The 22,556-nt window shown below is 50.7% G+C and overlaps 2 protein-coding genes across 4 annotated transcripts in view; one reads left to right on the top strand and one right to left on the bottom strand.

Moving 5' to 3' along the window:
• The window catches only part of Mrap (melanocortin 2 receptor accessory protein), a 19,800-nt gene extending 4,008 nt beyond the window's left edge, over positions 1–15,792 (top strand). The window contains exons 2-3 of the mRNA XM_010608630.2: positions 12,688–12,787; positions 15,336–15,792. Of these exons, the coding sequence (XP_010606932.1) occupies positions 12,688–12,787; positions 15,336–15,468 (233 nt within the window). The 3' untranslated portion in view covers positions 15,469–15,792. The remainder of the gene's footprint in view (positions 1–12,687; positions 12,788–15,335) is intronic.
• A 1,887-nt stretch (positions 15,793–17,679) lies between these two features.
• The window catches only part of Urb1 (URB1 ribosome biogenesis homolog), a 65,007-nt gene continuing 60,130 nt past the window's right edge, over positions 17,680–22,556 (bottom strand). For all 3 annotated transcript variants that reach the window (XM_010608631.2, XM_010608632.2, XM_010608633.2), the window contains exons 35-39: positions 22,217–22,326; positions 21,398–21,595; positions 20,371–20,612; positions 19,186–19,779; positions 17,680–18,424 (exon numbers count right to left, since the gene is read on the bottom strand). In XM_010608631.2, coding sequence (XP_010606933.1) covers positions 18,246–18,424; positions 19,186–19,779; positions 20,371–20,612; positions 21,398–21,595; positions 22,217–22,326 — 1,323 coding nt within the window. In that variant the 3' untranslated portion in view covers positions 17,680–18,245. The remainder of the gene's footprint in view (positions 18,425–19,185; positions 19,780–20,370; positions 20,613–21,397; positions 21,596–22,216; positions 22,327–22,556) is intronic.

Genomic DNA, 22,556 nt, shown 5'->3' with positions numbered 1-22,556 from the left:
TGAATTAAATTATATTATTGAGTATATTGATTATAATCACATCTACTTGAATTCTAATTTAATTGACTTCAGTGAGTTACAGAATTTATATCATTTGTAAGCATAAAAATCCATATTTTATTAGTGGGGAGGTACATACACAGCGGGATGTTAATTGCACACATCAATTTCGGGTTCAGGATTTTGCCTAGAGGGGAGCTAGTCAGATGGAGGAGGGTTCCAACTCTAGCTGTAACATTTTATTTCTGCTTTTTAAAGAAAAGTATTTGGATCAAGTATGGCATTTTTGGATGGATACATAAGTCTTAACATGATTATCTGTAGTTCTCTGTATACTGAGAATGTTTAACGATTCAAATTTTTGAAATATATATTCAGTAAATAGAATACTTACTTGCCAGGGACTGACCCTGCTGACACCTTGATCTTCGACTTCCCATCTTCCAGAGCTGTGAGAGATAAAATTCTGTTATTTAAGCTGCACAGCCGATGGTATTTTTCTCCCGGAAGCCCAAGCTAAGATTGTACTCATGTGAGTCATGTACCATTGCCCCTTTTGCCACTGGTTTATTGTACTTGGCACATACTGATAATAAGGACCCTCTTGAGGCCGGCCATTACACCAGTGTATTGAGCCGTGAGTCAGAAATATATATTTAAACATAATTTCGTTGCCGGCAGCCTCTCCTGCAAATGTAACCATTGATGGTCTCTTGATACCAGAAACTAACACCCACAGCAGGGTGCTATCAATCCAGCCGACTGGACGTCCACTGAGGACTATTTGTGGTGGCAGAGGGAATGTGGGGGCCCCAGCCACAGGAACATAAGTAGCCACAGCAGAATGTCCAGAGACTCGGTCACAAAAGTGACGAATGTGGGCGCTGATGAACTGGCCCGGAAGCCAGTGTGGGGCATGTGTGTCACCATCTTGTCAAAATGCTGGGGCTGTGCCGAACCCTCCAGCCCCTCCTCTTGTCTAAGACATGCATGGATCTCAGTGCCACTGCGCTCTTGGGCTGTCGGCCAAAGTCAGTCCCATCTCAGGTTGCCAGACTTTTGCACAAGCGGCCACTTCCCCTCTCTTGCCCCTCCTCAGGGTCCCTACAATTAGGCTCTGCAAGCGCTAACCTCTGAAACACCCGCCCCTCAGAAAACTTCAGTTTGCAGCCCTCACATTTCTCTCCCCCCTGGTCTCTGGCTTTCCACCTTCATCGCCATCTCTCTCAATCTTTTTTTCTCCTGTTGCTTTTCCCTTAGGGCAGCTGCTATATGGTCTAAATGTTTGTGTTCTCCCCAAGTTCATGGGTTGAAATCTAAGTCCCATCTGACCCTCGGTGTGATAGTTTAGGAAGCAGGGCCTCAAGGTGGTGATTATGAGCTGTAGAGCCCTTGTGATTGGATCAGTGCCTGTAGAAGGGGCTGAGGGGATGAGTTAAATTTGTCCCTTCCACCCTGAGAGTACACAGTAGCAAAGTCCCTTCCATGAACCAGGAAGTGCTTTTCTCTAGCAGACAGTGATTTGATGAAGGGCTCAAACAGGGTACTTGGCATCTACTCCCATCTGTCCACTTGAGAGCTATGGATCTCACTAGGGCTGGATGTTCCGGTCAGCCGTGGGCAGTTGGCCAAAATTGGAAGCAGAGAAGTAACAAGGTCCAATCTGTCTGCTACAAACATCCTCTGGTGAAAACACAAATTTGGAGATGATGACACCTGCACAGGACATTAGGAGATATACTTGGGCTAGAAATTTAAAGTTGAGATCTTTTTTTTTTGAGACAGGGTCTCACTATGTAGTTGAGACTGACCTGGAACTCACTGTGTAGCCCAGGCTGGTCTCGAACTCACAGCGATCCTCCTGCCTCAGCCTCCCGAGTGCTGGGATTACAGGCGTGCGCCACCACGCCCGGCTAGAAATTTAAAATTGAAGAGATTCCTGTTCTTAGGAGTTGATAGTCTGAGAAGCAGAGATCAGCCAAATTGAGTGAGCATGCTATAGAGTCCTAAATGGGAAAGAGATATAGGATACTGGGGCCCAGAGAAGCTATTGTACTCTTTTTTTTTTTTTTTAATCGCTGAGGCATAATACCTAACGCCTGTAATTTAAAGGAGGAGAGCTTTATTTTGGCGCACAGTGTGTAAAATTTCAGTCCCAGGTGACTGGCCCCATGGCAGGACAGAATGGTAGAGGGGCGTGGCAGAGGAGAATTGCTCCTGACATGGTGGACAGGAAGCAGAGAGATCAAAGGAGGACCTGGGAGAGCCATAAACCTCCAGGCCACCCCCCAGTGACCCTCCTCTTCTGACCAGACCCAACCTCCTAACAGAAAATCAGCCAAAAACCCACTCACTTCCAAAAGCCCTGCCTGTGATCTCATGAAGCTTTAGTGGGACATCGAGATAGAAACCATAAACAGAAGTGGAGGGACTTACTCATGGCACCCATAGATACTCACAGAACTGGAACTCAAAGCCTCTGGAGATCTTCCTAGGATGCCTGTAGAATTAAGCAAGCAAAAAAAAATTTTTTTTTTTTTATACCGGGATCTGAGCTCGGGACCCTGTGCTTGCAAGGCAAGCGGTGGAACCACTGAACTAAATCCTCAGTCCTGAGCGGGCACATTCTTACCAGTAGGTGTGATTAGGAACAGAACTTGGATCCATGCCCTGAATGATGATCCTGCCCATCTGTCAGTTATCGATAGATTGTTTCTTAGCTCTGACGAACCCTTCAGAATGTACTTGGTGTAAAAGATGCGAGTCCTTTAAAAACTTCTTTAAGGCCAGAGCACTGTGTCGCTTTCACAGGAGTGGGCCCTGAAGGGGCAGGACAGGAGGGTCAGGTCAAGATGAGGGTCGCGGTGTGGGTGTGAGGACATCCGGTGGAACTGTCCCCAGTCACTGGCCAGACCATGGTCCCTCTGAGACCTTACAGCTTCAGTTCCTGGCCAGACTGCCGTCATCACCTTCATTGTTGACAGCCTGATTCCCACTGGGGTCTAGAAGGTTGTCTATCATTGCTCCTTCAGCTGTTGATCAGTTTGGGTCTGGTTAAACCAGCCAACACCTCTGCTGCCCATGGCCAAAGTACAGTTATGGCTTCATGTACAACATCCCCCCAAGGTCTCATTGTTCAGAGGGGAGGCTTTGGAAGGTGATCAGATCACGGGGGTGCTGTGCTCACTGGTGGATTCACCCAATGAATGTGCTGTGAAGAGGAATATGCCTGTGGGAAGGGGCAGGTGTCTGAGGGCTTTCTCATCTGGGAGGGTTTATTCTTGACCCTGGCTCCTCTCTTCTGTCTGCTTCCTGGCTGCCACGGGTTGAACAGCTGTCCCCTGCCATGTCTTTCTGCCAAGCTATTTCTGCCTTGCAGCCTACAGACTAAGTCCTGTAAATCAATGAGCCAAAATTAATTTCGCCTTTAAATTATGGGTGCCAGCTATTTTGTCTCAGCAATGGGAAAGTGACTCCAAAAAGAGCTCTGAATCCCTTCCATGGTAGTTTTTCCTGGGTATCACGAACCCAAATTCATATGCTGTAATCCTAACCTGTACCTCAGAATGTGACTATAGTTAGAGATAAGATCTTTTCAGAAGGGGTTATGTTAACATAAGGTCATTAGGGTGGCCCCAATCCAATCTGACTGGACTCCTTATAAGAGATTAGGACAAACACATGCAGGGAAGAAGAAACAGAAAGGATGACATGTACAAGTCAGGGAGAGACATCTCAGAAGACCCTCCAGTCCTGCTGACCCCTCGATCTCAGAATACAGCCTCCTGAATTGTAAGAAAATGAGTATCTGTTGTTTAAGTCACTCAGTCCGTGGTACTTTGTTATAGTGGCTTCTTTCTGAAGTTCTTGTGTTAGGAACACAATCCCCAAAGCCATATGTGAATGATATCAAATGAGGTCCTGAGGGTGGGGCCCCTGCGATGGCATTAGCGGCTTTATAAGAAGAGAACATTTGCTCTATCTTTCCACATGATGCCTCTGTCATGTTTTCATGAAGACAACCCTCCCCAGATGTAGGTGCCACACTCTTGGACTTCCTATCCTCCAGAAAATAAACTTCTCTTCTGTATAAATTACCCCATCTCAAGTGTTCCATTGTAGCCACAGAACATGAGCTAAGACACAGCCTGAACAGACTAATACACTTGGGAACATCCCCTCAGCCTCTAGGTAACCTCACACGATTTCTTTATGTCTTCTAACCCATTGCTACCAGGTTGGGGGTCTTGTCCAAGTTCTTGATGTCCTAAACAAAGAACTGATCAGGACACTCAAGAGGAGCAGCGGGAACAATGACTTATTTGAAAGACAAAAGACAAAATACATGCCAGAGTAGGAGAGGGCCAGTGAGAAGAGTTCGCAGCATTGAGCAGACTGGTGTTGAGAGTTTTAAGCCTTAGGACTTGGAATAAGATTGGGGGGTTTGGCATGATTCCTGCCATTGAGGGGCCTACCTCAGCCTCTTCATTGGGCATTGGGCTTTTTGACCTTTTATGGCTCTTGGAGGAACTGTCACAGTGTCCAAATCCCTGAGGGAGGTCAAATCTGCACGGTTGGTGACATGGCTATTACGGTTGGGGTTTTCCAAGGGCTGCTGGGCACATACTGTACATGAGCCAAGTTACCTGCTTATCTTCACACATTGTGTTTAGACCTGGGCATCCTGGTCCTGGATGTTTAATTTGGAAGGTGGATCTAGTCCCAGGAGCGGGCTCCAAGGTGGGCCCTCCCTCTCTCCCCAGGCATTTCCTTGGTTACCCATGCCTCAGATCCAGTACAGAAGAGAGGCTCCAAGGTGGTCCTGTCCTCCATTCTTTCTCCAGCCTTTTCCTTAGCTACCTCCTGCCTCACTAGTTCAGAACTCTTGCCGGTTTAACCTGAGGTGTGGTTTCTGTGTCTTGGCTGTGCCACAGTGTACTTCTCGGTGCTCTTCTTCGAGTCCTCCTTCTTCTGCGTCTGCATAGATGCACAGAGCTGGTGCCTTGGAAGGGCAAGATCCACAGAGTTTCAGCAGAAAGCCACTTGATCTTCCTTGTAATTACCATACAGACCTACTTAGCAGGGCTGGCTTCTTCTCTGCCTCTGGTGAAACTCTGATCAGGCCCTCATAACTTCACTGCTTACTCATAAAAGTTACCCAAGGGGGCCAGGGATATAGCTTAGTGCCTGCCTGGCAAGCACAAGGTCCTGAGTCCAATCCCCAGTACCACACACACACACACACACACACACAGAAAGGCTGGGCACAGTGGCACGTACTTGTAGTCCCAGCTACTCAGGAAGCTGAGGCAGGAAAATCACTTGTGCTCAGGAGTTCAAGACCAGCCTGGGCAACATAGCAGAACCCTATCTTCAAACAAACAAACAAACAAACAAACGTCAAGTTGCCAAAGGAAGTGTCCACGAAACAAATTCAAACTGTTGAGAAACAAACATCCCTTGAATTTCACTGAGGTAGGACTTCCTCCTCCCTTGCTGGGAGAGCAGGTGTTTCTGGGGTCTTCTGTCTGCCAGCTCCTCCGCTCCCTGGCCTCTGCTGCCTGCTGGTCTGTGATGAGTCTGTGTTAGAAGAGGGGAGGGAGGGGGACAGATAAGGCGGGAGGTCCCGGACCAGGAGAGGCTGTGCAGATAGGAGTCCAGCTGGTGCCTTCTCCCACGGTGTCCCAAAGGGTGTCCTCTCTTCCGATGCCCTCCTAGGACAGTGCCAGGCCACTGTTCCCAGAGGCCAACTGCCACCTGGACCTGTTCTGCTAAAGGCCCATTTCCTCCCATTTATGTCCCTGTAAGCCACATCTGAGCTGGCCCTGGGCCTCCATGGTCCCTGGATGCCCTCAGCCAGGCCTTGGACTAAACCCGGCTTCATCCCTCGACACTGGAGGGACACCAACCACTGAGTGTTTTGCTCCTAAGTTCCTTTTGTTTTGTTGGGACAGGCCCTTTCTATGTATTCCAGGCTGGCTTTGAACTCATTATGTGAGCCAGGCTGGCCCCAAACTTGTGGCCATCTTCTCAGCCTCCTGCATGCACCACCACACCCAGTTTTAAAACCTTCAGACTCCAGTCCAATGTGTTCTACTCACTACAAAGAACACACACGAGGGCTCTACAGAGGCCCCAAGACTCCAGGGCTGGGAAAGCATCTTTCATTCTCCCCGGAGGTGGGTGGAGGAACAGACTGCATACCCTGCTGTCTTGAAAGAAAATTCATTAGAAATAAGGGTCCCCAGTGGCGAGGGATTTAGCTCAGTGGTTCCACCACCTGCTCTGCAAGCACAAGGACCCGAGTTCGATCCCTGGTACCACCCCCCGAAAAGAAGAGTTTAGGCAGTTGCCTCCTATCACAGCTCAAGCTGCCATAACAAAATCCCATATACTGGGTGACCCAGTCAGTAGATGTGGATTATTTTCCTACAGTGTTGAGAGCTGCAAGGCCAAGATCAATGTGCCAGCAGATTTGGTTTCTAGTGAGAGCCACTTTCTGCTGGCTGGTGGACAGCTGTCTTCTTAGGGCTTTAAGTGACCCTTCCTTAGGGCTCTAGAAAGTGTGTGCATGAGAGAACTCTCTGGTGTTTGTTCTTATAAGAACTCTAATCATTCCCTTCATGACCTCACCTAAACCCCTTTTCCTTTCAGAGCACCCCTCTCTGAGCACAGGGGTGCTTGGGCTAAAACATAAGAATTTGAGGAGGAAACACACATCCAGACCATAACAGCACCTTTGCCTTAGATTTCAGCTGAGTCACATAAAGCCCACTGTTAATGTTTTCTAGACGTATTCACCTAGGATCTCATCTGCTCTTATTGACTTATAGATTCATCCGCTTCATGTTGCTATAATAAAATACCCAAAGCAATCGACTTATAAAGAGAAGAGGGCTACTTGGCTCATGGTTTGGGAGTTTCCACTACAAGAGTGGGAGGTCCTGTGACCAACAAAAGTCGGTGTCCGGTGACCTAGTGCTGTTAGGCAGCTTCACAGGTGGGGTAAGGTGAGGTGTAGCCAGGTGAGGTTGGGTGGAGGTCCCAGGAAGCCGGTGACCGCCTTCAATGACTTCCTTGCTGATAGATTCAGTCTTCTCCCACTTGGACAAACCAGAACGTTTCACACAGCCAGCTCTGCAGCCTTCCCTGCGCCATGCTTACCACAGCTGGGAACAGCTGGAGCCAGCGAGGCTTCAAGGCGGGACAGAGAGGCAGAACCTGGGGCTCATGGGTGACACTAAGGTGCAGGGAGGATTTTAAGACCTTCCCTGGTTGGATTCCATGGCGGCAGGGCTGATATCTGCAGACACCTAGGGAGACGCATGTACTGTGGTATGGGCCAGCCACGGCTGAGTGGAAGTGTGGGATGCCTTTCCCAGCTCAAAAGCTGGTGCAGTTTTGTGTATTGGCGCTGTACAAGGATTTTTAGCCTTGTGAATTCGGATGTGGCATTTGGTTGTTCTGGGGAAGGTATCTCCATTCTAATCCTGTCAACCAGGTGGAAAATACCACTCCCCACTCCGCAGTTTGAGGCCGAACTGGAGTGACTGCTTTACGTGCTTGATCTTCTTCCTCTCCCCCTTTCAGTGGCTAAATTCCACCCTACAGCGGCAAACCAGATTATCCTAATAAAATGCCTCTCTACCAATCTCGAGGTCCCTTTCAGAGAGCAGCACATGGGGCTGATTTCCCCTGAGGGTGATGGCGTCAGGGCGCTGTCATCTGCCTCTGGGGTCCCTGTGTCTCGGTCCCTCGCAGTCCTTCCTGACTTCGGCTGGCAGCCTCGGTGACAGTGCACACGCATATGCTGCTCCAGGAGCCGGAGCTGAGGACAGAAACACGCGGATAAACAGCCTTTTCTAAACACAGTGAGGCGGGCGGGGGATTTAGCTCAGTGGCACTGCACCTGCCTCGCAAGCACAAGATCCGGAGTTCAATCCCCAGTACCAAAAAGAAATAAAAAATAAAAAAATAAATTGAACACAATGCAGAGAAACCAACGAGCGGATTGACCAAAGGGCTGCGCCTCTCTTCTCGCATCCAGAGCAGTTTTAGGTCCCAGCTTTAACCATGAGCTCAGTTTCCTCATCCAATGCTCTTTCCTATGTGTATGATGTAAGAAGTAAGAGTGATTTTTTTCTTTTGGTACTGGACCTTGAACCCAGAGTCTATGCACTGACGACACCCCCAGCCTTTTCATTTTTTTCCCCTTAAAAATTTTGTTTTAATTAGGACCCGTTTTCCATACATAATGATCACATTCACCATGGGCATGTGTATCTGTGTATAGTTTATTTTAATTCTTCTTTTTTCCCTCATTCTTTTTCCCTCCCGTCAACCTGTTCCCCTCATTTACAGAATCTTTGTTTCCCATTTTCCCTTCCATTCTCTTTTAAAATCTCTTTCTCCTCCTTTCCCTTCCTCACATCCCTTTCCATTTAAATGAGTTTGGTGGAGTACTACTCTGCCATCAAGAAGGGTGCGCTTGAGACAATTTTAGGTAAATGGATGCTTCTCAAGACCATAATTTTAGGTGAAATAAATCACACACAAGATTAAATATCATATTATTTCTTTTTTGTGGGGAGCCCAAAGGGTAAATAAAGAATAAAAAGGAAGATAGATACTGGGAAGTAGAAAGAGCCTTTTCATTTGGCACAGACTCGCTAAGTCATTAAATTGCCTAGGTGGGCTCAAACTCCCTGCCTCTGCCCTCCAGAGTGCTGGATTACAGGTACCAGAATGTTAACCCCTTAAAAGATCTGTGTCAGAGAAGCCTCAGGAGGAGGTGCTACCCTTAAATGATCCTATTATTACTCAAACTCCTTGGAACTGACTGTAGGTAACTGTGGAACATCACGTGAGACACGCACGGTGATAAATCATGTTTGTGACCTTCTCTGGATGGATTTTCTTCTTGGAAATAGTTAAGATTCACCCATAAACAAATCAGATAAATGGAGTGGGTGAGTAAGCTGATTGGTGTTATCTAGGAGTCAGAAATGAAATATGATCTCAACAGAGCAAAACTGTGTGTTGAGTTCGCAATTCAGGGACTTGTCCTTGAAGGCAGTTTGAAGAGGAGACCCAGAGAGGATTGGCCCGTGGATGAATGTTTGGAAACGTTCTCTCTGTGGAGGGCAGGAGAATTAGATTGAAGGTCACCTTCATCTGGATTTTTTAGTTCTGCTACGTTCACTGAGAAAATACTTTCTTTACTGACAGTAAAGAACACTAAAAACTTGCATTTTAGTGAGACACGAGGTGCAGCGACACCACTTGTCACAACACCCTCTTGACAGGAACGATAATTTTAGTTCCATTGAATCTTTTCACAATCATTGAGCAAGAAAGTGTACCATGCGCATACATGTACATATTATTTTACTTAATCCTAACATCTGAAATAGTAGATACTCTTATCCCCATGTTACAGGTGATCAAACAGATCTAGAGATGGAAAAATCTCAGATTTCTCAAGACCACATAGCTAGGAAAGGGAGGAATTAGAATTTGAACTCAGAATCATCCACCTCCAAAGTCTAAGCTTCCATCACATTGTTATTCCCGAATAAGGGAAAAATCTTTGTTGTTGTTCTTGAGAAAGGGTCTAATATGTACTTCCAATATAGCCTTGAACTCACTATGTAGCCCAAGCTGGGCTCAAACTTTCAATCCTCCTGCCTCAGCCTCCTGAGTGAGTGCTGGGATTATAGGCATGCGCTACCATGCCCAGCCCAATCAGGGAAAAATCTTGAACTCGATCCTCTAGGACCCTGGAACTCAAATATTACAAGCATTTGGAAGGAGGAACGCTACAACTGAGCTTCAGCAGTTTGCACTCAACAGAATAGCAGCACTTCAGTGCTCTGACTGCATGAATTTCAGCTCTGGGTTAGGAGGAGAAATCCGTCCAGGCAGGAGCGGCCCAGGCAGCCCTCGGGAACCTTCTGCCACCCCGCTCCTGTCCAGTTCTCATTCCACCAATGTAGACGGGAAAGGAAGGACGCATGGAGGAGAGGAAGAGGACTAGGGATAGGGAGAGGGACAGGGGAAGAAGGGGACAAGGAAGAGGGGAGAAGGGCCAGGCAGGGTGGGGAGGGAGCAGATCTCCACGAATGGACCTCACAGCGCAAGTCGGCCTCCCACGCAAACATTTCCCATACTGGCCCTGACAGTTCTTGCCTTCGGAACAAAATGTTCTCTGGGAGCCCTGGCGGTGAACCTTCAGTGGGAGGGGAAGGAGCCACTGGTTCTCCTGGCTGCCTCCTTGGAGAGAACATGAGGAAAGGAGCGACCAAGGACTTCTGAAAGGAGCGACCAAGGACTTCTGAGCATCTTCTTGGCCTGACATTGAAATCCCACCTCTCTGAAGACCCTGTGTCGTTTCCCGCTGGGGGTCTGGGGAAGTGACAGGCTTCTCTCTGAAGTGGGAAGGGGTCCCTGGAAGAGCTAATATAGGTGCTAGTGACCTCAAATCTTGCTTTTTTTTTTCTTCTTCTTCAGTACTGGGGTCGAATGCAGGGCCTTTGTACTGAGATATACCCCCGGTGCTTCTTTTATTTATATTTATTTTGAGATAGATTTGCTGTTATCCAGGCCGGGCTCAGACTAATGATTCTTCTGTCTTAGCCTCCCAGAGGGCTGAGATTACAGGCGTGCACTACCACACCTGGCTCTGGGCATTATTTTTATGAAGAATAAAAAAATAACAGCATCTGTGGAAACCTAAAATATAGAGGGAGGGGGAGAGAAGGGAAGGGGAAATAAAAAGAAGGAAAATGTGTTAGGTATGTGTACCAACCCCCCGTGAGGAATGTGAGCACGGGGTACTATAATAGGTACTAATAAAAATAAAAATTAAAAAAGAAATTTAATATACAGAATTTAATTTACAGAATAAAGTCCCAGACCAGTTTTTCAGAAAGCATGTGCGCTCTTATACTTAGAAGGTTATGAAATAAATCAGGACAATGAGCAGGTGAGGAAGGCTGAGAAATTTAGGAGGACCTTTTGTAAAGTCTGTAAGCTTGAGACACACAGAAGGGCTGTGTTTCCCACTTCCCAAGAGCCCAGAGGTCCCCGTAGGAGGCCTAGGAGGTCTAGGAGGCACCATTAGTTTCTTAACTCAGGGACAGAAAGAGAAGAGGAGAGAACCAGCCTGGGGTTTACATCCTTGCTTCCGTCGTGTGGACAGGCCAAGCAGCTGGGGTGCTCCTGATTCCTTTGTCAAGTACAGCAACTTTGACCATATCCTGTTTTGTTGGTTTTTTGAGACAGGGTTTCACTAAGTAATTCAGGCTGGCCTGGAACTCACTGTGTAGCCCACGCTTGCTTCAGACTTGCAGCGATCCTCCTGCCTCAGCCTCCCGAGTGCTGGGATTATAGGCACGCACCATCGTGCCCAGCTCAGTTTGTACATCTTGTCCTAAGGGCATTCGGTTGCTCAAACTGGGACACCTGCAGGCTTTCACAAAGAGCTTTGTTCCTGATATCACAGCTGAGAGAACCAGCAAGAACTTTGCCCAATTCTCCTGATCAGAAGCCAGGGAGAAGGCCCCTCTGGCCTGCCAGGGCCCTAAGAGATCTGGTGAGGTTCCTGGTTTCCCTGGGCCTTGAGCCTCCCGTGTCCCACCTGGCTGAGCTCTTTCAGGCCCCAGCTCCCAGCCAGTGCAGTGAGCGGAGGGGGCCTGGGCCACTTAGAGCAGGAAGGGCCTAGCCTGGTGCGGTCCTCAGGGTGTCTGATTACGGGGGCGAGGCTGCTGCTAAGGCAGCACGGTCAGCACTGGCAGGTGGTCGCGTCACACAGAGCCGCCCAACCTCCCTTCTCCTCCCAGCAAGGAAGAGAGCGGGCGGGCATCCCTCACGCTGCTCTTCCAGGGCTGCAGCCAATCTGGGGGAGCCTCACTGTAAGACCTAAGTCTCACGTCCACTCTGAGGAGCGTGAACAGCCGAAAGGGCCTCCACGATGCTGAGTCCTATGGCGCAGCGAGGGCTCCGGAGGCAACACCCAGGGCCTTACTTCTAGGAGCCTTGAACAGCCCAAAGGGCCTCCACGATGCTGGGACCTATAGCTCCGCGAGGCTCCAGGAGCTGGACGGAGGAATGAGAGTCACCCAGGAAGGAACACACCGGACTAGTTGGAAAACAGACCTTTATTAGTCTGGCCAGACGGCACTCTCAGAACTGAGCAGCTCAGAGAGGCCCCGCAAAGGGTTAGCACAGTTTTTTAAAGGCAAGGAAAGAGGATTGCAAGCACAGCAAGTGGGCCAGGGGTCAGGGGGCCGGTTTTCTGCCGTCTGTCTGAAGGAGCCAGCTATACGGGGCACCTGGCCTTTCATCTCCAGACCTCAGGCTGTTCTGTACTAACCAGGCCTTGAGTCGCTATCTTGTTTACCTGTACCAGGCTGCCATACACTCTGTTTTAATCTTATGTTGGAGCTGGGTAGAAAGAAATGTGTGCTGCTATGTGCTGGCTAACTAGGGGTTACATAGCGGTTAGAGTCCCACATCAGGATGCAGCCCAGCCTGACCCTTCCTCCTTCCTGCTCCCTCCCCGGGGCTGGGAAAAGGAAGGGCTCCAGGGCACGGCTCCGCAGCAGGCAGCACTCGGGCTCCTTCCTGCCCCTCCCTGCGGGTCAATGTCTACACCAAAGCAGCGGGGCGATTCTCTTCCTCCCGCAGATTCCATTGTGATCGTCTTTTGGGTGAGCCTGGCTGTGTTTGTGATGTTCCTCTTCCTCATTCTGCTCTACATGTCCTGGTCAGGCTCCTCACAGATGAGGTAAGTGGGAAGGGGTGTGGTGTTCAGATAACTCAGGCCTCAAGAGCGAGCAATAGCACAGAACAGCCACCGGATGGAATAGTATGCAGCCATAAAAAGGAACAGAGTACTGATTCACACTGGAACGTGGGTGTACACAGTCACGTGCCACATAATAATGTTTTGTTCACCACTCCTGCACATTCAATGGTGGTTCCATGTGATTCCATCTCCTAGTGATGTCTCCTACCTTTGTCTGCCAGTATGCCCCATGACGTTAGTGCAGTGACAGAATCACCTGACAGCCCGTCTCGGGATGCATCCCCGTTGCTAAGCAGCGTATCACTGTGCTTAGCAGCAGCATTCTGAGAAGCCAGACCCAGAAGTCCACAGAGTACGACCCCACTGAAGTGAAATGTGGGGAAAGGCAAACCCATACAGACAGGAGGCAGAGCGGTGCTCACGTAGGGCCGGTGGGGAAGTCAGGGGAAGGCAAGGGCTGCTAGGGAAGGGATGATAGAACTGTTTTAAACTGGATGTGGTGTGCATGTCTGTAATCCCTGCACTCTGGCAGGCTGAGGCAGGAGGATCTTAAGTTTGAGCCTAGTGAATTAGCGACTTAGCACCATCCTGTTTCAAAAATATTTTCTTAAAGGTCTGGGGATGTAGCTTGTGGTGAAGGGCTAGGGTTCAATCTCTAATACTACAAAAACAAACAAACAAACAAACAAAAACCCCCAAAACAAACCTGTTCTAAAATAAGGTTATAGCAACACTTGCACAGTTGAATAGACAACTGAATTATACACCTAAGTGGGTGAACTTTATAACATGTAAAATACATCAAAGCTATTAAAGCAAATAAAGCCCAAATGGTCCCATGTGCAAATGGAGCAACACACACACACTCACACACACACACACACTCACACACACACACACACTCACACACACACACACTCACACACACACACACTCACACACTCACACACACACACTCACACACACACACACACACACACACTCACACTAATGGGACCCTAACAGTTTTCTGTGGTCACCACCTCACCCCATCCTGCCTCAGTAAACTGAAGGTAAAATTTAGTAGCTCCAACTAGTAATGAGAACTTAGCTCATTATTTTCTTTTTATAGCAAAACATTTATGGGTACATTTTAGGCATACGTGATAACACTCATTATAGGGAATTCGCACCTCTGTGAATTTCTCATTTTCTCCCCTCCCTGTGTACAGAAGCTTTGTTTCCATTTTTCCCTATTTCACTTCTTTTCTTGCCCCCCCTTTTTAATCCTTCCCTCCTCCCTTATTCCCCTTCCCAATTTCTTCCTATTTTCCAATATCTAGTACACATTTTAGTCCTTATTTCCACTTTCGGTTTCTCACACCAGAGAAACAAAGTGATATTTAAACATGGGTGTCCGATTTAATTCACTTAAAAGCATGAACGTTGCTTGTTATACATTAAGTCTCCTGTGCTAGAAGATGGCTCGCTACACCGATTTCCGTGCTGTTTCCAGCGTGCCCAACGCCCAGCCACAGCAGGGGACAGCACAGAGGCCCACCCATACCCTGGCAGTAGCACTGGGGCCGGTCCCACTCCTGCCTTTTCGGGGTGATGCTGGGTACCTGAGAGGTGGACCAGGCAGCAGTGGAGCTGCACTGGGGTCCAGGAGAAAGAAATCGTTTTCCTTCCTATTTTAGAACTCACAGAACAGTTAAGGAGGTTTTTACCCCACAAGACTCTTTAGAGATAAATTTAGGAAAATTACCTTTCTTCTCTCCAAGATGCCCTTTTCGTCACCCGAGGGGATTGTCAGTGACCGCCCTGTTGGAACGTGCCTGCTCTGCTGGGCACACAGTAGACTTGGCTGCCAAGCCTGGCTCCCCTGGGCAGTATGCTTCAGACTGGAGTTTTCCAGGGGCAAATGTATAACAGTGTTCAGCCGAGCAAACTCTAGGGCTCACCAACAGAAATAGTCTTGAGACCTTTTTTTGGAGGCAGAATCTTGCTGTGTAGTTCAAGCTGGCCTTGAATTCATAGCAATCCTCCTGCCTGGCACGCCCAAGTGCTGGGGTCACACACAGCCCGGGGCACTTTGTAATAGATGTGGCATACCTAGGGCAGCAAAGACAGGCTGGTTCTCTGGTTTCACCCTGGTGACACCTGAGACACCTACTGTCTCACATCCATTCCGTGGGTGAAACCCAAGATAGGAGGGGAGTGGTGGCCGGGCTGACACCGGGCAGCTCGTGGCAGAAGCCAGGGAGGATGGGATTTCTTGGCTCAGATACGAGTCGGCCTGGGGACACAGACACAAGACACTGACACATGGCAGGATGGAGGCCAGTCTCCCCTGGCCCAGGCGACCAATGAGGAGAGAGAGAGCTTGAGGGAAAGACCTGAGGCCTGCTGCCGGGGACGCCCTGCTTTCTCCTCTGGTGCCCTCCCTGAGACTTTGACCCTCCTCACAGGGGTGTGTGTGTGGTGACTGGAAGGCACCGCTGTGAGCGCCTCCCTTTCATACTGCCTTCCCCTCGGTCCCCCACAGGAATGGCCTCCAGCACCACCCTTCGTGCCCATGGAGCCCTGGCCTCAGCCTGCCCCTCTGCCTATGTAGAACCTCCCCGCGGACCGTGGAGGAGCTGGGCAGCGGCGCCAGCACGGCAGACCTGCGGCTCTAGCAGGGGCGCCCTGTGCCTCGCACCCCTGCTGTCCGCGGGGACAGGCCTGGAGCGCAGTACCAGCAACCGCAGTGGGAACACGCTGGGCGAGCTTGGAGCTGCCTCCTCCCTGTCGGAGGCCCCACGCTAAACCCCAGTGACATCAAACCAGTGTGGATGCGTTTACCTTTTAAAGCCTGTTCACACCTCACAGACTGCACGACCAGGATCAAAATGACTGTACAAGGAGGTGCAGCACCGCATCTGGGGCCCCTCTCGCTTAGGGACAGCTTTGCTGACTTTACGTAGCTCGCTCTGCCTGCTCGCTGCTTTTGTCTGCTTTGGAACAAATCTTAGTAAGTGAATTGCAATAAAAATGTCTGCTAACTCTCGCTGTGGCACTGTCCCTCCAGAGGTGGTAGTGCCCTGTGGTCTGCTGCACCTGGCAGGCCACTGGCAAAGCCTGCAGACACCACCAACTGCTCACAACAGGTGGCAGAGTCTGCAGCCCGCTCCAAGGACAGAAATCTCACCCTCACCCTCACCTGCACAGAGCGCAAGGCTCCTCCTGGAGGTGGCAGCACAGCCAGGCCCAGCAGGCGGCGCCTGTGCCCAGGAGAATGAATTGGCTGGCAATACCCGGAAGTTCTCAAGGCTGGCAGCTGCGCCTCTCCCTGGTCACTTTATGTGACCACAGATCTGAGCCCAGCAGTGGCCCTGGGCTGGATCGGGAGCCGGCACCACACTGACCCAGAAAAGCCACCCGTACCATCCAGGGCATTCGGGAAAGGAGGTGTGGGCTTCATTTTAAAAGTGACTGTGTCCTCTCGCCACAGCATTTGTAAGAGCTGTCATTTGGTATCCACGGGGTCGGGCCTTGGTTCCAGGACCCCTTGGGGATCTCAGATCCATCTCTGAGATGACACAGGATCTGCACAGAACAACACATCCCTTCCTGCATACTTTAAATCATCTCCAGGTTACGCACAATCATCTGAATACAGTGTGAATGTCAGGTAAATAATTGTATACTGTTGTTTAGGAAGGGACAAGAAAGAAAAGTCACTGCACGTTTATCCATTTGTTTCTTTCAGAATATTTTCAATCTGCAGTTGCAGATCCTAGGTCTGGAGTGGCGGCTGTATTTAAAATTCGGCTTTGTATTTTACACTCTGGTGAAGACTGCGTAAATCTATTTTCCACGGCACAGGATCTCCCCACCCCATGAATGGAAGATGATTTCACGGGTGGGGGGCTGGGTGTGGGCTCACCACATGGGGGGCAGTGGACTTGGGAAGAAGACAGGGACCAGGAGACGCAGAAAAGCGGGGGACTTTCCAAACCTGTGTCTGCAAACTCACTGAGGTGAACCCCAGCTCTGAAGTCCTTGTCACTGCCCCCTTCTAGCCAGAACCCCACTGTGCATGCTATTTCAAGGGGCCTGCAAGGGACGAAATCCCAGTGTGTGACAGAGAGGCACAATAAAGATTAGAATGGGCTGGCTGTGGTGGCCCGCGCCTGTAACCGCAGCACTCAGGAGGCTGAGGCAGGAGTTCAAGGCCAGCCTGAGCTCCTCAGCGAGACCCTGTTTTAAAACAACAAACCAAAAAGAGAAAAAGGGAGATGCAGAGAGAAGGAAAAGTGGCTTTTGCTGTGACGGTCCTTGGATGAGGCCAACCGGAACACGCACACAGGATGTCAGCTGAGAATGTTCTCAAAATATCCTTGCAGGGGTTGTGGGGGAGGGGATCAGAGAGACAAATGGCTTCCCCTTCTAGACAACAAGCCCTGCTTGTGCTGACGGTTTGTACACAGGTAAGCATTCCTCTTGCCTCCATTAAAATCTTAGGTTGTTTAAAACAAAGGATTCTAAGGAGCACTGGTGGTGAACAAAGGGGTAAAACTCCTAGCCGAGCTATCCCGGCGCTGTGTATGGTACGCAAGACAAATGGCTGCCCCAGTGCCAGAGACACTCAGGGACGCAGGGTGTGCAGAAGGGCCTCAGAGGGCCAGGTCGGTGTTTTACCCGGGAAATACAGACTTTTGAACAGACTATAAAACTAAAAAATCTCTTTTTTTCCTCATTTTTCCTTATTGGTACATTTTAGGTATACAGTACAGTTACATTCATTATTAGGATCTTGTCTCTTTTTTTTTGGGATCTTGTCTTTGAAACACAACTTTAAAAAACTAAAGGCTGCTCTCCCAAAGCAGAGCTCAAACCACTTTATACACTTTAAGCATTTAGTGTAACAACCTTTGATTTAATAAAATAATCACCACCAGCAGGCATTCATTCAGTCGTACAAAATTTTGTTACTACTTTTTAAAGAGCAAAATCTTTAAATATTTCTTCATACTCATCAAAAACTATGACAGAGCTTTCCTTTCCTTTTTTTTGGTACCGGGGATTGAACTCAGGACCTTGCGCTTGTGAGGCAGGTCGCGCACCACTGAGCTAAATCCCCAGTGTGACAGACATTCCAGACGTCTTAGCTTGAACATTCACCACTGGTTGTGTAACTGCAAGCAGGAGCTGGACCTGGATCTGGATCTGGACCTCTTCCTGAGGCATGGGAGCCCCCAGGGGGCAGGGTCTCACCTGCTCGAGTCCCCCAGGCGGTGGCCCAGAAGCTCTCCACCTCACTGCAGCCTGGTCACTTGTGCAGGCATTATCTATACTCCGTCCCGGTCCTCCGGTAGGGAAACTGAGCCAACATCCGGAACCCGTCATGTCATGCCTTCTCCAGGAACCAGGACGCCACCCAACTTCTAGAGCCCGGGAGCAGTTGCAGGAGTCACGCATCCGAGGCCAAAGCAGTGATGTCGCTGCAGAGCACGGCAATGGCCTCCTCCTTGCTTGGCGAGTCCTCTGTAGCCTCACACACCATCTGGGCATGGGTTAGGAGGGCGTCTGGCCGCCGAGCCCCCAGCCAGAGGTCCTTAATGTACATGGACACCAGGAACCCTGCGGAAGCTGAGGAAGATGGGATGAGGGCCATCAGGAGGGACACCTCTCGGCTGGAAGCAAGCCACCCGCCCACCATGGAAACTCGCCTGGGTCTCTAGGAACCTGCACCACAGCCTGGCAACTCCACTGAGCACACAGGCAAAAGTGGGTTTGGCTTGGCCTAAGGTTGTGTTACTTTAAGATGTACCTTTCCTCTGATGAATCTTAAGGATTTGTGTGTATGGATCTTAAAAGAGAAGTCATTATAGGCTGCCATCTGCCTGAGTCTGAGTGTCCATGCCAGGGCCAGCACTGAGGCTGTGCAGCTCTTCTGAATCACTTCATGGCCCCCCCTCTGCACCACAGGGTCCTCTGCAGGCCCCTCAGGGAAGGGACTGCTACCCTGGAGGAGGCGGCTGCTGGGCCTGCGCTGCTCACAGCTCTGCTCACCCCTGCAGTCAGACCTCTGGGCGCTCGTGCAACACCAAGCATGCTAACTGCAGGTGTGTCTGTGCTGGGCAGACACTTGCATACCTGTGCACAGCCACTCACCTGGCTGGGTGACACACCTGCCTTTGGGTTATGGTCAAGACTGCTCTGCACTAATGTCACTGAAGGCCAAAGCAGACTCTCCCTCCCTTCGAATTCAGTGTCAAATGGCAGAATCGTGCCTAGGGTTACCGAAACACTTCAGGAACCAAGCTGAGGAGGTTGGCAGAGGCCTGGCCCACTGCCCTGACCCTGCCCCCTCCTCACTCCCCCGCTTCCGGCCAGAGCACTGGCATTACCTCGAATGGTGCCATTCTCCTCCTGCACCGAGGACGTGCACAGGGCCTCTAGCATCTGGTGGAAGGGGCTCCCCGCGTGGCCCTGGGCCGCCACCAGCTGCAGCATGACCGTGTTGAACAGAAAGGCTGCATCGTGCATGGGCCCTGCCAGGCCCTCGGCACTGCAGAGGCGGCTGTACAGCTCAAACAGGCTCCTCCTCACGGCGCCGTCCCCAAGGAGGTTGGCCACGACCGCTGACTGTGGCAGAATGTGGCTCTTGAGCCAGCCCAGGAGCCCCACTGCCTCAGCCCTGCTGAGTGGGCTCTCAGCCACCGAGCGCAGCACCCAGCTGGCCACCAGGGAGGCAGCGGCGAGTGCAGGGCTGGAGGCTTCACTCTCTGGCATGGCCTGGTCCTGGGAGGGCTCAGGGCTGGGGATTACTGGCCCCCAGTGGGTCAGGATGGACCTCAGCAGGGCATGGCATTGCTCCTCAGTAGACGCTGCCAGCTCAGGCTGGGCTGTTTCCTCCTTGGCCTCCCAAGGCCTCCTCTTCCGGCCCCTCAGGGCCCTGGCTCGGGCTGATACAAGAGGCCTGTTCTTCTCCTTGAGCATTTCTATGGAGGCAGAGGGACAGGTGGTGAGGCCGCTGTCCCTCCTGTCCACACAGACCCTACTCAGAAGGTGGAGCAGCTCACAGGGCCTCTGAGCACCTGGCTCTCCTCTGACAGGGCCCTGACATGCATTCCACTGACTCACCATCTACTGTGACTGCAACTGTAATGAGCTCATTAATACGGGAGAAACCAGGTGTGGTGTGCACCTGTAGTCCTGGCTACTCAGGAGGCAGAGGCAGGAAGACTGCTTGAGTCCATCTGCTCAAAACCAGCATGGAAAACACGAAGAAAAGAGGAAGAGAAGAAAACAAAGGAAAGGAAGAAACAGAAAGCTATAGATGGCAGCATCAGATCTCCAGTCCAGGAGTCCTGGCTCCAGTCTGTCCTTTGAGTCCACATTATGGGGACCAGCAGCTCTCAGCCACCAACTGCCCGGCCCCCAAGAAGTGACACCTGGACACTCAGGCAGGCCAAGTGACTCATCCTACGGCAAAAGCTACAGGTGACCCAGGCCCACAACCCATCTAGGGCCCAAAGCCTTGGAAGCGGGGAGCCTCAGGGAGGGAGACACTGGCCACTCCAGACACTTACTCATCAGGTCCCTGATGCGGCAGCTCTCAATGGCGGCTCTCAGGTCCTCCTGGAGCTTCATGTCTCTCTTGATGAGGCTCCACTTGTGCAAGAGGACCAGGGCATCTTTGGTGGAGAGCATTGTCTCATTCACAGTGAATCGGCCCATGCCCTTGAAGGCCTGCAGGACAGTGGCCCGGTACCTCAGCACGGAGTCCAGTGTCTCAAAGAAGCTGCTTAGCTGGGCAGAGGCCAAGGTGGGCCTGTTTGGAAGTCAATGTTACAGACTGAGCCTACGAACATCACACATGGGCTACCCAGGCCCCACTCTTCCCTCAGGAGACACCCGGTGTAGCTGCAGTACACAGACAAGAGGAGGCACAGAGGGAGACCTGGAGCCCGGCCTCTGCCCTGGAGGAGTTTGGCTAAACTCAGCAGCCAAGCAGAAAGCCTGAGGGTCAGGGGCTGGGGCTGCACAGAAATTCACTCCCAGAAACGGAGGCTCAGGTGACAAGGCTGAACACTGCAACTGTGGCCAAAGCCTCAGTGATGGCTGCTGAGAGGAGACAGATCTCTCTGAGCCCCAAGAAACTTAAAATTCAGCTGTTCCACTCCACAGTATTAATTTGAGTCCAAGGGATCAGATGGAAAATACAAAAATACACTGGAAAACTCACAGACGCGTGAGTCTTGCAGGCAAACAGGGAGAGGGCTACTTGGTAACATTGTGTCTTAGGTTAGGTCACAGACAGTACACTCTTCTGTGAAACCGCACTGTTTATTTGATCCACATTTCCAGGCAGATGATTCGCCTGCTAAGATGACTGTGTGTGTGCATTTTTAAAGTGGGTTCAGTTCTCAGGGCACTCCGAGCCTTCCGAAATGTAAAGAAAGAGTGTAGAGATGTCCTAATGCCCCACACCTGCACCAGTGCTGGGGCCTACAGCCATAGCTGAGCCCTGTGTCCACAGGTGACGGGAGACAGTAAGTGGCCCTGGCTACCGACGCCGCCCACGAGCACAGCAGGGCCCCTGCAGGGCAGGCTCACCTCAGGTGCTTCACAAGCGCAAGGAGGACATAGAGGAACTCGGTGACCAGGTGCAGGGGAAGCAGCTTGCGGGGCTCCTGGGAGCTGGGCTGGTTTGGCAGCTGGCTCTCCCCCTCCACGCCTTTGGCCCCCAGGTTTGTCACCCACAGCGTGTGCAGCAAGGAGATCAGATTGGACAGCAGCTGAGTCTCCAGGAACCTGAAGGCAGACACAACAGCGGTTCACTCTGCCATGTTCTCACCTGTCAGGGAAACCAGTCTCGGGGTCGGTGGGTGGCTGGGACAGCACATGGAGCGGTGGCTTCACGGTCCTAGTATTCCCATCACTCTTGCCCCCAAAGCACATGCTCTAAGTGAGGACAGGGTGCAGCTTGAAGTTATGTCAAAAGACACGGAATGTAGTTTAAGAATGTACAAGAGGGCATAAGAACCTCTGGTCTTGTCACAGCCAGAGCTGTAGAGCTGTCTCCCGGCCCCTGCGCTGGCAGTGGACTGCTGAACCCTACTATACTGGGGACTCAGTTCCTGTCGTCTGACAGGATGGCTCCGAGAGGACAGCAAGCTGCAGGTCTCAGGCAGGAAGGCTGCTGGGCTTCTGCCAATATCAATGGCAGCTGTTTATGGGTCCAAGGCAGACAAGACATTGAGAAGAAAGACACCAACGGAGAAAAGGCTACCAGGGCAGTCCCAGGAACTGGACTTCAGGCGCATGCGGTGTCCTCAGGACGCTCCAGCCAACACCAGAGCAGGTAGCAGATGGCTGGTCTCTGCCCCACCTTAATCCTACCTGACACATGCCTCTCACACAAAAGGCACTGACCTGTTCTCCAGGATGTGCAGAATCCACGTCAGAAGACTGTAGTCCCGCAGGATTTCGTAGGCAGATCTGGCCACCCGGGCTATATTCTGTAGAATTTCTAGAATCCAATTCTGAAAACACAGAACAAAAAGATACTCCTCGATGGGGAAACTGAACTCACTTGGATCAGAGGAACCACTTAAAAATGTGATGGATTCTATGGTTTCAGGCATTTACTGGAGGGCAAAATGAAGAGGCCTTCAGATCTGCCAAGGACACAGCTGCGAGGCCCATGCAGAAAAGGATTTCACCAGCGGCCAAGTGGTCTCGGTGTCCCACACTGCGTGCAGAAGTGAGTCAG

Source organism: Fukomys damarensis, unplaced genomic scaffold (assembly GCF_012274545.1).
Source record: "Fukomys damarensis isolate Sample0158 unplaced genomic scaffold, DMR_v1.0_HiC HiC_scaffold_24, whole genome shotgun sequence".
NCBI lineage: Eukaryota > Metazoa > Chordata > Mammalia > Rodentia > Bathyergidae > Fukomys > Fukomys damarensis.
This window is presented reverse-complemented; position numbering and strand designations above follow the sequence as displayed.